This window comes from Danio aesculapii, chromosome 1, assembly GCF_903798145.1.
Source record: "Danio aesculapii chromosome 1, fDanAes4.1, whole genome shotgun sequence".
In the NCBI taxonomy this organism is placed as follows: Eukaryota; Metazoa; Chordata; class Actinopteri; order Cypriniformes; family Danionidae; genus Danio; species Danio aesculapii.
Genome location: NC_079435.1, coordinates 37,696,875 through 37,713,208, shown reverse-complemented (window position 1 = coordinate 37,713,208; position 16,334 = coordinate 37,696,875). Strand labels below are relative to the sequence as shown.

Below are 16,334 nucleotides of genomic sequence, written 5' to 3'. Positions count from 1 at the left end.
TAATGCTAAATACGTATTGTATGTTACAGATAATTTATCTTCATTCTCCTGTAAGATTCATCAAAAAACAACACATGTGATTTAATACTTGGTTTAAAACAGTGTAGGCCTAAATTGTTTGCTGATACAGTGAAAGGGGGTGAGGATGGACCGCTCTGACGTATCACGTGGGAGTAAAACAGATGCATCCGAGCTTTAGCAGCACGACATCATGTGACAGCACCACATCATATGGGAGTGAAACTAGATGTGAACGCTTTCTGGATCTGTCAAGACTGAGCTCTGCTTTTCTGCTGCATAACACATCCACCCGATTCAACAAATAGGGACAAACAGTGCTGGAGTGCAGTGTTTGAGTTTTCCAGGCTCTTGTTGTGTTTACCGGTGTTTTTCTGGTGCTTTCCGAACTGTTTTAGGAGGGAGAGAGAGAGAGAGGGAGGGAGGGAGAGAGAGAGAGAGAGAACGGGAGAGAAAGAGAGAGAGAGAGAGGGCGAAGGAGCGCGAGAGGGGTGTGAGAGTGAAGCTCTATCATTCTTTGCGGACTGGAGGCTCAAAAACAGCGGAAGAGAGAGAGAGAAAGAGTGTGAGAGAGAGAGAGGAATCAATCAGCCATGGCAAATATCGCTGTGCAGAGGATCAAGCGAGAGTTTAAAGAAGTGCTGAAAAGCGAAGAGGTTTGCAAAACGCTACTTTACTATATTTTCCTGCCCGTTAGGAACAAACAGAAGGACTTTTGGCGATGAACACACATAACCCAATGAGCTAGCCTAGCATGCTAAGCTAATGTTAGCATGAGCTGTCATATGATGGACTTAAGATACGGAAGTCACACTTCTGACAAATGTGTACCCTCGATGTTATACGACGAAAACACAGACCGAAATGTTTATTTCATTTATGAGCATGTCAGAGTATGGATAAATTTGTGATGGCACACATCGAGCTTAAGCCATGGAGCTATTTGACATAGCCGGCTAGCTTCACCAACACTTCTTTATTGTGCAATAATAGCACTGTTTTAAGGTTGTTTGTCTGTTTTTAAATACCCATTAGTGGTTTACTAATCATGTTCATACGTATTTGTGTGTGTTGTTGTCAGTAAACAGAACAGCTAGGCTGTGCTTTTTTAAAGTATTGCAGCACCATTGCTTTTTCAGAATCCTTTAAGCTGCCTACATAGACAGCATTTTTAAGAATCATAGACGCATATCATGCTGTCTACAAAGGGTGCTTATTATGACCAGAAGACAGTTTCATAACTTGACTATACCGGTCGTTTCTTTGTTCTGTGAAAAAAGCACACGAAACTATGGCATCTCACGTACTACATACATTTTTGTTTTGCTTTATAACAGACGAGTAAAAATCAAATAAAAGTAGATCTGGTGGATGAAAACTTCACAGAGTTAAAGGGAGAAATAGCAGGACCACCAGACACACCATATGAAGGTAATGAGAGCCTTTTCATGATGTTTCTTCAATGTTTGCTAGTACATTAATGCTGGAGATAAGAGTATAACATGCAAACTGTTTTTTTTTCCACAGGAGGAAGATATCAACTAGAAATCAAGATCCCTGAGACGTATCCATTTAATCCACCCAAGGTAATTCAACAAATGTTCTTTCTACTGTTTTTACATATAATGTTGCCAAACTATTTACATAGACCTACTAATAAGAATAACGGCTGGTATTAATATAAAAATAAGTAGAAAATAGCATAACATAGAATTAAAACAAGGTGATAAATGAATGAAAGGGGATAAAAATATCATGTATCTAAATTAAATATGAATGTATTATGAAGTAGGGCAGCACGGTATGGGAAAAATCTAACATTGCGAGGTTATTTTGTAATATATATTGCGATATGAATACAATTTCACCAGATCACTTAATATCTCAATTTGGAAAGAATTTATAATGTCAGATCAACTGGGATGATTCAGCAGTGGCAGTGCATCTCCATAAAATCTAAAACATAATCTAAAACATTCTTGTGGTCTGTGCTATTTGCAGTGCATTTGTGTATTTGCATGTGTTGTGAGTATTTATATGCACATGTTTAGTCAGAGATTAATAAATTAATGTTTACTATTTGCATCTCCATAAAAACCAATAAACAATCTGTAAACTTTTCCGGGTCCCTGACACATTTTCGTTGTGGTCTGTGCTATTACCAGTGCATTTCTGTATTTGCATATGTTATGAGTATTTTCATACATGACAATCTATAAATACAGTCAAGACAAAGATACAATTGAAATGAAGTGTTTTATCTTTCCCGGGTCTAACAGTATTCAAGTACACTAACTGAATGATAAAAATAATTCAATAAAATCAATCCTAGTTAAGGTCACAAATGGTACAATTTATCATACCCAAATGCATTTAAAATCATTATACAATCACAGACCTCAAAACACATGCAGATCTTAAATTATAATACAAACTCAACATTGCATATCCTGCGATGTGACTATTGCAAATGATCACACTGCGAAATCAACGCTGAAATGATATATTGTACATCCCTATTATACAGTTAAAAGTTCTATAACATCTGTATCTGGATGATCTTTGTTTATATTCATTAAGACAATAGTTGGTTAGTGAGGTTCAGTAATCGACTGGGCTGCTGTAATTGAGTTGTCTGGATATGATCGGTATGTTAAGCCCTTTTAAAGACATGAGGGTAAAGAGTAAAGGAAGTATTTCTTTTAAGTTCAATATTGATTCCATTTAGAATTTAGAGAAAAATCTAAAAGTAAAACTTGTATGTGAACTTACAAAACAGGTTTTGAGAAGAAAGATCACAAAACAACTCGTTTAAAGTGTTCAAGTATGTCTCTCACCTCTTTGTCTTTAAGTCTGGAGGGTCATTGCTAGTTTGCAAAAAACAGATTCAGATTTTATATTATTGACATTGATTATTTTTTTTAATGCATCAGGCTATGATTTCATCTAGTCAGGATATCAGACATGTTTGATATTTTAAACAGATTTTAGAACATGTATATCATCATGCGTCTCCAAGCAATGAGATGAATGTTTCTTCTGGTGTTAATTATGTTCAAAATAGCATGAAAGTTAGTTAATGTGTAGTTCTCAGTTGTTTGATCTGCGATGCCCTAAAAATTAACTTGATTAATAAAGCAGTAAATTCAAAAAAGTTGCAGCTGTATTTAATCTTGCACTTACAACTGGGAAGGTTAAAATGACTTCTTGTATTTGAATATAAATTGGCAATAATAAAGTACTTAAAAATTTAAATTTATTTGAACTTGAAGGCAGAATGCATTGCACCTTTTCTGTAAATTCCCTAAAAATTGCTGGGAAACCTTCTAGAAGAGGTGTAAATAAATTTTGGACAGAAATTTTTAATCAAGGATGTTTTGGAGTCTGCATCAAATTAAATTAACATGAGTATTTTTACATGCATGAAAAGCATATCAAAGGGTTAGCCTTAATATTTATAATAAAGTGTTGCAATAATGCCCCAAAAGGTGACACAGTGGCTCAGTGGTTAGTACTGTCGCCTCACAGCAAGAAGGTTCACTGGTTCGAGTCCCAGCTAAGCCAGTTGGCATTTCTGTGTGGAGTTTGCATGTTCTCTGCGTGTTCGTGTGGGTTTCCTACAGGTGCTCCCGTTTCCCCCACAGTCCAAAGACATGAGTGTGTGTGTGAATGAGTATGTATGGGTGTTTCCCAGTACTGGGTTAGGGCTGGAAGGGCATGCGCTTCATAAAACATATGCTGGAATAGTTCATTTCCCTGTGGTGACCTCTGAAATAGAGACTAAGCCGAAGGAAAATGAATGAATAATGAATGAATAATGCACATATTAGGTTAAGAATAAAAGCTTATCATGTGCTAAACTCGATAAAATGTTTAAAAGAAGCTGTGATCAAACTACATTTTGTTGAATTTTAACTGATTAAAAATGGGATCCTCATACATGTGTAAAACACGTTTTAAGATTTACAATGAATTATTTTTTATTTTGGGGCAACAAATAATTCCGGTTTCAAATATTATAGACAAGATGTTTTTGTATCTGAATATTTGTTACATTGAAAGACAAGATGAATGGAGAAAAAAAAGGAAAGAATGTAAACTGTACCAATTTGACTTTTTGGTTCTATACAAGAGTTTATTAATGTATATTTAAATTTTTAGTTCAACTCTGAGTCTCTTCAATTTAATTTTTGAGTCCTACCTCAATTTAAGAATATTGTTCACTGATGACAGTTCTGAGTGCATTAACAAAGCAAAGAAGATCATTCAGTATTTAATGTCAACTCGCAGCAAAAATATATATCATAAATTAAAAATGGGTTTTGTCATCTTTTTCAGGTTCGGTTTATTACAAAGATCTGGCATCCCAATATAAGTTCTGTTACCGGGGCGATATGTTTGGACATTTTAAAAGACCAGTGGTGAGTGTTTTATTATCATGATATAATCGTTCAACTTCCAATGAAAACTGATTCCAATTTAACTCCAAATAAAGTAGTTCCTAAACTTTACGGGCTTCTGTTTTCTGTTGAGCACAAAATACAATATTTAGAAAATTTTGAAGACCGGTAACCATTGACGTCCATAGTTGGAAAAACAACCACTAGGGAAGTCAGTGGTTACTGGTTTCCATCATTCTTCAAAATATCTTTTATTATGCTCAACAGAAAAAGGAATGTCAATCAGCTTTTAAACGAGTGGAGGGTGAGTGAATGATAACCGCATTTTCATTTTGGGTGAACTAACCCTTCAATAATTTTGACACTGCTCTTTCTTTCTCTCCTTCCTGTTCCCTTTTCAAATAATTGCGTTTTCATATCCTGTGTACAGGGCTGCTGCTATGACTCTGCGAACAGTTCTGCTCTCACTACAGGCTCTGTTAGCTGCAGCAGAGCCCGATGATCCACAAGACGCTGTGGTAGCCAATCAGGTACACCTCTGTCAACTATGCACTGTCAGTGGCTGCGTCCGAAATCACATGCTACTCGAGTAGGTTCCACATCTGAATTTACCTCATGACCAGGGCCAGACGGAATCTACGGGCATTTTTTGCTATTTCCGCTGAGAATTTTGCTAAAAATCTGCGGATTTCTGCGGAATTATTTTGGGAGTATCATAACTAAAACCTTAATATGTGAAATAAAAAAAAATTATCTTTTTAACTTTTATTTAATGTTTACAATGCAAATCCAATTAGATTCACTTTATTTGGTAAACAAAGCAAGTCTCTCATATATCTGCTAAAAGACAGAAAATATTACTGTACAAACTGCATTGTACATAAATCAAATGAACATTTTTATTTTAGTCAATAATATTACTGTAATTAACTTAAAAATTGAATAAATATAGATTTACACACATTTACACAAGTAGATGAACAGAATCAATGATGAATGGGCTAAAAATCTGTGGAATCCTGCGCGTGCAGACTCCGTGTGGGCCTAAAGGTACGTTTTATATAGTACAAATGTGAGCATTATGAATGGAATGCAGACAAACAGTACCCACCATTTGTCATCATCACATGACCTACCTGCATCAGTTGCTTTGCTTTACGTCCATTCATTAATTTCTCTAACGTGTGTGTGTACTGTTTGATAGCGTTGCATCCCTTTGATGTGCACTGCAATATGTGCTTTTCTTACTTAGAATTTTGTTTAGTTTCTAGTCCGAATATCTAAAAAGTCCTAAATCTTAAAGCATTTTCTAGACAAGCAAAACATATTGTATAGTCTTGTTTTCCCTTTTGACATAAGATTATTTTGCTTACCCCACTGGCAGGTTATTTAGCTTTTTTTTTTTACTTAATTTTCACATATTTTTTTCCTAAAACCAGACTAAATGTTTTGCTTGTCTAGAAAATGCTTCTTGATTTTTAAAACTTTAGATATTTGGACTAAAAACAAAACAAAGTAAGAAAAGTAAGAATCTTGCTGGGGTAGGTAGTAGGTAGACTCAATGTAGGCATGGGCTACTATAAGATTCTGACGGTATTATAACCCTGGATAAAAATATCAAGGTTTTCATGCTATTGTGATTATTACGTTCTTTATATTTCTTCTACATATAGCTTTACATTTGAAAAGGCATCTTTGGATATTTTTCTTATCTTCGGATATAAATAAGAGTCTATAGCATGCTTGGATGTTGGCGTATAACCGATTTGGTTTTTAGATGTAGGCTGATCAGTAGCTTTTGATGTGGATGCTCCTTTTCTGCTGGAGATACTGTTGCCCTAAAATACTAAATAAAATGGCAGTAAAAACACTTAACTTGCATATTAAAAATGGTGTAACAGAAAATTTGAGCAATTGTAAAACCTTAATTTTAATTTAAAAAAACAAAAACCTCCGGGTAATTCTTCACATATTATTAATTTGGACACACTACTATATCGTAGGGAAGCATGCGATTTCAGATGCAACCCCTGTCTCTGTCTAAATGAGAATGTGGCATGACAATGTGGCTTTGTAAACCTTTTAACAACGTCACTGTTGTCGTTTTTTTTTTGCAGTATAAGCAGAATCCAGAAATGTTCAAACAAACCGCTCGTCTCTGGTCTCACGTATACGCCGGTGCTCCCGTGTCCAGTCCTGAGTACACACGCAAAATAGACAAACTTTGTGCAATGGGCTTTGACAAAGTAAGTACTGAAAAGTGGACAGCTGCACAATGAAAAGATGCACCGACTAAAGCGGGGTTTGGCAACTTTGTGACATGATGCACTTTGAGCGTATTACTTGTTAGAAATTCGAAATGTCCATAGCTATTAAGGTTCTAATCCTGTCCTGTGTGGTCTTTAGCATGGTGGCTTTTGACTGGCAACTTCTAGTATAAAATATTTAGATGGAGATTTCTGTCTATCGGTTATTGATCGATGAATGCTGGCAGAGCTGAAAGTGGGCTTGCAGACAGATGTAAGAAAAGGAGTTTAGCTAAATGTATGTAAGATTCAGCAAGTGTCATAATAATGTTTTAAGAAATGACTGTTGATATCGAAACAAATTTTATTTGGATATTTAAAAATGCATTTGGGTCAAAGATTAGATGTTCCATGTTTGAGCAAACATAAATTACACTTAAGTCATTTTATGTGGATAGAAAGCATATATAATGCAGGTAAAGTGTCTAAGATAAAGATCAAAATATAGGTTAGACATGGTTCCTTTGTCATTCAGCAAAGAATGTAAAAACTGAACAAATGTTCACACCTGTATGAATTAAAATATATATAATATAGTAACGTCATTTCATATGTCTGAAACTGGGAAATGAGTAGCACCTCTGGGTTTGAAAGATGGTGGCAATTATAATTTTTTTGTATTCAGTTCTTAACACTTGAATTCTTTTAATACCTAAAATTAATTTTCGCCCTGGCCCCGTGTATGAATTATTCAAAATAAGATTGATAACATGCACTTGAAAACAGTTTTTTTTTTTTTTCTCAAATAGATTATTTATTTTTTTAGTAGCGTACCAGTCCATTTACCATTTACATGGTTTACGCTGCATGTTTGCCCAAGCCTTTTTTCCCAATTAAGACTTTTTTTTGATTGGTCTGATCCAGAATCTCAGTGGAAGTGTGACAATGATTCTGCTGGAAGTTTGTTTCTTAATGTAAAAATTATGACAGACAGACATAGTTCTGTTCTGGCCCTTGTTAAAGATGAAGGCTTTGCTGAACTTAAACCTGCTGGTCCTGTTTAGTTGGTCGGTTTGTGTGGTATTTGTCCCACCTCTCCCCCAGTATGATTGGTTGGCTGGACAAAGTGAAACTGATAGCTGCTTGATGTTAATCATAAGTTTAACTTGTTGATGTCATTATGAGATATATATATATATATATATATATATATATATATATATATATATATATATATATATATATATATATATATATATATATATATATATATATATATATATATATATATATATCTCATAATGACATCAACAAGTTAAACTTATGATTATATATATATATATATATATATATATATATATATATATATATATATATATATATATATTATATTATTATTATTTTTTTTTTTTGTGAACATACGGATTGCTAACAACAAAAATCAGAATACAACAGCCAATTTGTTTGGGTGTTTTATTGAAATAATTGTACAGTCTGAATGAAATGTTACTTTTAAGGTCCCCCGAAGTACCAATTCAATGTGATGATGCAGTTTCCACTGATACAGGAATTAAAGATGGGGCATATTGCACAGCACCTCCTCTTTATTCAAATAATTTTGTTTATATCACAGCTCTGTCAGAGTCGCTGAGCTTAGGACAGTTATAGTCCAACATAAATGTTGAATCTGTGTTGATGTTCCTAATCTCTGCTCAGTAGCGCCTATTTGAATAGAATTCGATTAGTCAGATGTGCCTTGTAGATTTGTGCAAATTTACATTTAACAGTCAACGTTTTCAGCATCAGTAATAGCGTTTTGAAAGGTGCGTGGCGTATCAAATAGTAGACAACATTTGATTAATCAGAAGATTTGATGAGAAACAGAAGTGTGAGGCCATGTCAAAATTAGTTGATTCATTTTGCCGGAAGTGACAGCTTGTCACTGTTTTGGATCATACTAGATTATAGATTACCTGAAGACTAATATATTGATACTAATTTAAAGTTTGACTTTCAAAATCATATATATGCTTTTTGTTGAAGAGTAATCAGAGATTAGGCGTGTCACAGACAAGATACAATTACCTGCCAGTTTCAAAGCACCAGCATTACTCTAGTAAAAATGCATTCCTGTAGATTGACTACATGATTGGCCAAAGTGTATTGTACATTAAACATAAGAATAATTAAGAAATAAATTATCCTTCGTGTCACAAAGGTTGCTAACCCCTAGACTTACACATTTACACATTGCTTGTGTTGCATTGCATGTTCATGTGTTACACAATGAAAACGATGGTGGTTATGTAGGTGTGCAAAATCACCAGCGCTGACAGAATACTGTTTAAAAGCCTAGTAGTTGTAAGATATTTGAATAGTTTTGATAGAAGTCTGTTTTGCTCATCTACTTAACATTTGATCGGAAGTGCAGTAAAAAAATGGCAATACTGAGAGTGAAATATTACAATTGAAAATAACAAAATAAGATAAATAAAATGTATAATTTAATAACAATTAGGACTAAACAGTTTATTCTTGAATTATCGTTATTAGCATCATTACTCCAGTCTTTGAAATCAATGTTAGCAGTGTTGGGAATAGTTGTTGATCAGTTTAACACATCCTTGCCTAGTAAATATTAACGTCTTTAAAAAATGACTCACCCCAGACTTTTGAATGGGGGTGTGTGTTGACAGAAAATATGCACAATAAACTGTTGTCTGCACTATCAGAAAGAGAATGACATTTAGCATTTGTAGAACTTTCTGTTTAGTTGTTGTGTTGAAGGATAAATGATAATAGATGAATGTGATGTTTACCTCATGATATTGTTCAGATGAGTGAAATTTGTGTATTTTAATAGTCCTAAATGAAGAACAAAAAAAATATTTAGACTAATGACTAAGTAGTGGTAACCTGTTACTGTTACACTACAGTAAACATCACACTGCTGTCCATGTTGCTGAGAGCACGTTTAGATGAACATTTCAAAATGTGTCGAGTTTTCCTCAGTATCAGTGATGTGAAATGTGTTAACGGGACAGCGCACCATCATTTACTCGCCCACGACTTGTTTCATATCATCTTTTTTTTTTGTTCTGTTCAACACAAAGGAAGAACATAACCAATGACTTCCATAGTATTTGTTGTTCCTACTATGGATGTCGGTGGTTACCGGTTTTTAACATTCTTCAGAATATCTTTTGTTTTTAACGGAACAAAAAACTAGTCAAGTGTGAGTAAATGATTTTCTCTTTAAAAAAGCGTCTGATTCGAGCAATGTGGGCGTTTGCACAAATTCTGCAATTAGGTCTCAATCACTGAGTATTTAATAGAGTAGATTGCCTTCAAGCAAGCAGATTTACATCAATAGTCAAAGGCAGTTTCACTTTTAAAAAGATTTACACCTTAATGTACTAGAAAGCAGCACTTCAGGGTTTGTTTTTACTCATGGATATCAAACCTGGAAGGACTGAACAAAGGAAATGAACCAAACATTTCCAAGTGAATGTTCCTTTTCTAGACCAGTGGTAGTGTTTATTAGCAGAGGTGAACTTTTCCAGGAAGTTTGCTTTGGCAAGCCATGTCAGATTCGCCAGACGAACTCCAAGCAAACTTTGTATTGGCCTGATATTGTTGAAAATGTCCTCACATCCGTTTGGCCATTTTGCTTGAAGCTTGTCAAGGCCTTGGGAGTTCGTTAAGCAGATTTGCCGTTTCTTATAACTGGACTGTAACATTTTGTCTGTCTTTCTCTCTCTCTCTTGCACAGAATGCAGTAATAGTAGCCTTGTCCTCAAAATCATGGGACGTGGAGACAGCGACAGAGCTGCTACTAAGCAACTGATCATCCAGTTCTATTCATCAGGCCATATTTCCATCAGACCCCTCCTGCTTCATGACCCATTCACTCCCACCCAAACAACCATCCACACATGCGTCACCCATGTTGGGTTGTGTTCAGAATGAATGTTTTGGTGAGAAGCAGCAGCAGTTAGACTGCCAGACAAATAGTGTGCAACTTTATCAGAGTCTCTCCCTGCAAACATTCACATCCAGTGTCTTTTTTTTTTCTCCCCGTCATGTTTAACTTGTTTTTGCTTTGCTACAATCATTTTCCCCTCTTATATTTAGGCTGTCGCTTCCTTTTTAAAGAATCCCAGCAAAGACAAAGCCAATATCACTGTCATTTCACACTAAAGAAGCTCCCGCTTAGATCTGAGCAGCAATGTTAGCACATGTAGTTCATTTAAGGTTGTGTACATTAAAAATGCAAAATAGCAGGAATGCTCTTTTTTTTCTGCACACCATAAGACGTTTTGGGTTTGCTCATTTGAATGGGATATTTAGCATATAAAACGAACAAAAAAAGATGAATATTAGCCTTTCTGTGAACTAATGTGTGATTTAATTTGCTCATTTCATTCTTTTAATGTCTGTTTTGGCTTTCCTTTACACTAATCAGTCTGTATAGAAGTGGATATGGCCAGATGACATGGTGTTGTGAGTGCAGATGCAGTTTCAAGCTTACAGGGTGAAGTGTGTGTTTTTTTTTTTACATATATACATATGAAAAGATGCCCTTTCTCATTTTGAAAAAGGGGTGATGTGAGAATATTGGTCGCAAACCCTTCCTCTATTTGACTTCAAGGCAGCTGTAGAGGATGTGACTTGATCGTGGACAGTTGCCTTTTTTTTCCCCTAAAGAAGAAGAATAATGTATGAAACAATTAGCATTTGTGTAAGCACTTGTAGGAAGTGAAGACACGAGATTCTCCTCTCTCATAAAGACTGGATTTTGTTTGTGAAGCAATCAGGATGGCTGGCGTTTCTTAACACACTCAACTGGATATAGATTTGCTGCAGGTATAATTTCACGTTTGGCACATAACCCACATTGCAAGCATGTTTCAAGCAAGCTAGAGTTCTCTAGTCTATAAAGATGCTTTCAAGCAAGCGGGCCAAGAGCGCGAGTACTGCCACACAATGCTTTGTGATCCTGGTTTTTACCTCGTGTTTTGTTCTTACAGGGGTGAAAGCTTTCTTTTTCTCTTTTTGCTACTTGCCTTGCCTCTTTGCTAGCCTTCCCACATCCCATCTGTTCTCATAATACCCCCAATTCAAAGCTAGTTGCTTTCGTACACCTTTCTCATGTACATACAGCCAAGTTTGTTTTGGGACGGGAGGGAGGGGGGGGATAAAGCGCACTGTTCATCTCTAGAATGCACCATCGATGGCTGGATTTATATTTTGTATGAAAAACAAACAAACGAAAAAAACAAAAAGACTGTCTTCCTGTAGTGATCACCTTGTTCAATATTGCACGAAGAAGGACAAAAACTTCAGTCAAAGGAGAAATGCAGGTCATGGGCTCTGGCTTTAGTCACTTTAAGCTCCTTTACGAAACAAGACAGAAAAAAAACCTACTCGAGCCGTACAAGCATGGTTATTTATTGTGAAACTGTCATATTCTTTTGAATTAAAAAAAGTGAAAATTGAAAACTCGTGTCCTGTGCCTTCATGTCTATGCTAGATCTCGCTTTCAACATGTAAATAGTTGGAAATTGTACGAATGTGGGGGAAAATGGAGTAACTTCTGCTAAACCGTGAAAAACTTTGAGCAGTAAAAACTTTCAATATTTAGACTTATTTCTAGTCTATTGTAACAGTATGAGGAATTCCTGCTCATACACGAGACATAAACAGCAGCATGGTACAGTCTGCGACAGTAAAGAGTTCATGGAACCGAATGCAGGTAAATGAGCCTCAATGAAACCGGAGTACAGTATCTGGGTTTAATAGAGGTTTAAAAGAGAGGGGAGATAAAACAGTAAAAAACACCTTTTCAGGTTAATAAGCAACCTTAAAGGAGATTAAAACATTTTTTCTTTCAAAGGTTGTTTTTAAAAATTGCTCCAGACAGAGGTGAAGGGCAACAAGAACAATTTGAACAGAAAACAAAAATCAAAGTAAAACAAACAGGTCTGTTTTTCTACATACAAGTTTGAACAGTTGAATCTAAAGAATTCATTTCTCAGAGGCGTGGGGTAAATGACAGTTCAGGATGTGAAGAGAGTGTGTGTGTGTGTGTGTAAGTGAATGTGTCTCTTCTTTGGGTCATTCAGTCCTTTACTGCCTGACCATCCTCGTTTGCATGATCCGACGCTTTACCTGAAACAAATAAATACATCCATTGAGATCAACGATCAGTTTGGCAAATGAGAATAATAAAAGGGGATAGTTCACCCAAACATTTGACTTTTCTGTTGAACACAAGAGTAAAGCTGGTTGATGGTGTATTCCCCACTGACTTCTATTTTTCAAGAACCAGCTTTCTTCAAAAAACCAAACAAAGAAATAAATAATCTTGTGTTCAACAGAAGAAACACAAAGTTTTAAAAGCACATTAGGGAGAGTAAAGGGGGAGGTCGATTTTCATTTTTGGGTAAACTTTCTAATTTAAGTCTAGTGAAAGGTTATAAAATATTCTTCAAAATTCAGCGTGCAGATTTCAATTGGCCTACAGATACCATACAAAGAACTTAATTAGCCATGTCATTCCAAACCACTCGTTTTTTTCCATTTCTACATGAAGCACCAGATGAGAAATTTATAACAGAAAAGGCAAACAGGATAAAGATAATATCTAAAGGATTTGCACGAAACTGATCAACACATTTACAATGTTACTTTAAGCCTATTTTTTTCTTTAATAACTTTAAACCTATTTTTCATTGCAATCTCATAGTTCTAATATGTATTTTTGATACCTCAGTCATCCATCTTTTTTGTCCACTTATGATCAACCAACAGGAAATCCATGCGAAAGGGGATAGTTCCACCAAAATTAAAATGTACTCACCCTCAAGTGGTACTAAATAGGACTTTTTACCCCATACTGTTAAACACAAGATAATATGAAGAATGCTGGAAACCGTTAGCCACTGACATGCATAGTATGTCTATGGAAGTTAAAGGCTACTATTTTGCAAGATCAGAGCGTCCCACGCATAGACTTTACTTGGGCGGGCCGCCCAGGTATATTAACGGCCACCCAAGTTTCTTTAGGTGACACGTTTTTTTTTTTTTTACCTTTATTAATATTCTTTTACACTATTTTGTATCCGCCTAATATAACCAAACATCCGCGATCGATTAAATAGTGGAAAATACCCAGTTTACCCAGTTTGTGCGGCCCGGGTTTCTAAATCTACAAAAATTTCTTGGATTGAACTTTTGCTTTCGCTTCTAAAGCTCGTATGCATTTTTGCATTACTCTTTCATTAAAGACTACTTTCTGCTTGATTCACAGCTGAAACAGAGAGAAAAAGTAGATTCTTTAATCTGAATGATTCAGAAAAACTTTACTATATGCTTGGAGAGGACAAAATGACTGATCAAAACTGCCTGCAAAATATATATATATAACTCATTTGCCTTATTTAAACAATCTACAAGTTTTAATCATATAATTATGATTTTTTTATTTTGAGATATTGTCTGTTTGTATTCCTTTTTCTGACATTTATTTCTTATTTGCTGTACACTTTATTAATTTGATGATTCCATTAGGTTATATTATATAGGCTGTTTTATATACAGATCTAAAATGCTTTGGCATTCAAGTTTGCTTCAGACTTAAAAGAGAAAGAAGCTGATTTGACCTGCCAGTTGGTGCATGTGGCTCCTGAACAGCACAAAAGTAGGAGAAATAGTGGATCTTTTTTATTTCAACAGTATTTTTTTTTATTACTTTTATCCATTGAAAAGAAACTGTGTATAACAGTGTCATAATAAATACAACTAATGTCAAAAATGTAATTATGTTTTGTTTGTTGCATATAGTTAACCACTTATGATGTGGGTAAATGGTGTGTTTCAATCTGGCTACCACCGCAAGTATATTTCAAACCTGTGGGAAGCACTGAACATTCTTCAAAATATCCCTTGTAAAAGTAGAGGGTGAGTAAATGATAACATGCCTAAAAGTAGTCTTATATATATATATATATATCTTTATCTTAAGGCCACTCAATTTTGTGAAAGAATCAGTATTTAGTTTGACGGATGATCTCACTAAATCATGATATCAGTGGGTTCCACTCATTATAAAACGTGTAGAATACAGAATATATATATTGAAGTCAAATAGACAACAGCTCATCATTCATTTAGGAGCAACAGTGCGTGTACAGTAAATGCAGGCAATTCTTAGTTTTGACCTCAATGTAAGTGTGTGACGTCATTGCTAAAGGAAGCTTTCTCTCAGACACTCACTAACAGCTCCCCCTGCTCTGCTGTGTGGCTGGACTGTCTCGGTTTAGGACCCGATGCTCTGAAGCGTCTGTGCAAGGCTCGTTCCTGCTGCTCCTGAAGCTGTGTGAGTGAGAGTACATTCTCTGGACTGGACTCAAATTCTCTCTCTGTCTCTCCTTCACTTCCGTATGTCTTCTGAGACGTGTGTGTGTCCTGATGATGCTGATCTCGCTGCGCTACCCTCCCTGATCTTGTGTAAAAAAAACAACTGCCTCAACTGCATTGAAGACTTCAATAACAACTACAGCTGAGGGTTACTGCCTTTCACACCAAGTCCAAAGACACTATGGCTACGTTCACACAGCGAGGCTTAGTGCTCAAATCAGATTTTTTTTCTCATGGCTGTTCACGCTGCTCTTATAAATGTGGCCAATATCAGATTTGCAGTGTGAACAGATCCTGTATGCGCAAAAGTAGATACGGACAGCACAAAATGTCTAATTATGCACACAATGTGTATACTGTATGAAGTAAGCACGTTATCAGATCATGCTTATGATTATTACTCTTTTCACAGACAACCGTGGTGTATTTCATGAACTGTAAAGGGTTGTAAACTGTAAACTACTAATGTTTATTTTGGCATTTGAGACCTAAAATCTCCTAAAGTCTCTTGTGATCGAAAACACTGATCATTTGTGATTGACAAGCGCACCGCATGGCGCTCTGACCACCGATGTAGTGAACTCATCAGGGTTAATGAGCAGCCGCAGACTGAACTGTAAAGGCTGAGTTGGTTTATCTTCGTTAGCAGAGTCGTTTAATTTTACTTCTTTACAAACAGCAGACACTTACAGAAGGGGGCTTTGGGTGCTCGAGCACCTGATTTTTCTCTCTCGCAAAGTTCCCCCTCCTTTGCACACGGATCCCCTATCCGCAACACCCACGATGCTTCAGCTGCATGATCAACCCGTGCCTCAATCCTTAACCAGATTAGATAACAAGCACCAGTTTTACCTTCAAAATCTTTTTCAACACGAACAACCAACTTTCTGTGGTACAGTAATCGCCCTGTCTGCTATTCTACTATGCTGCTGAGGAGCAGATGATGTTTGCAGAACAGAATGATGACGCATGTTACTCGAAGATTATGTAAAAGTCACATGAAATCCGACATAACCGTTCACACTGCAGTCACATTGCAAAACATCAGACATGTGTCTGATTTAAGACTACATATGAAAGTGGCACAGATCTGACCTGAAAAGATCAGATTCCATGCCTTTTGGGCTGTTCACACTGTCATCACCTGAGTCACATGAGGGGGAAAAAATCAGATTCGGGCCACATTTCCCTGCAGTGTGAACGTAGCCTATGTGGCTTGGTATAAAGCAGGGATTCTCAACCGGTGGGC

General features: G+C 35.9%; 1 protein-coding gene across 1 annotated transcript; it reads left to right on the top strand.

Moving 5' to 3' along the window:
* The first annotated feature begins 234 nt into the window (after positions 1-234).
* ube2kb (ubiquitin-conjugating enzyme E2Kb (UBC1 homolog, yeast)) lies at positions 235-12,166 on the top strand. The gene is made up of 7 exons (XM_056459835.1): positions 235-674; positions 1,356-1,449; positions 1,546-1,604; positions 4,357-4,439; positions 4,849-4,948; positions 6,536-6,664; positions 10,437-12,166. The coding sequence occupies exons 1-7, from the start codon at positions 612-614 to the stop codon at positions 10,509-10,511; spliced, it is 603 nt and encodes a 200-aa protein (XP_056315810.1). The 5' UTR covers positions 235-611; the 3' UTR covers positions 10,512-12,166.
* Positions 12,167-16,334: the final 4,168 nt, after the last annotated feature.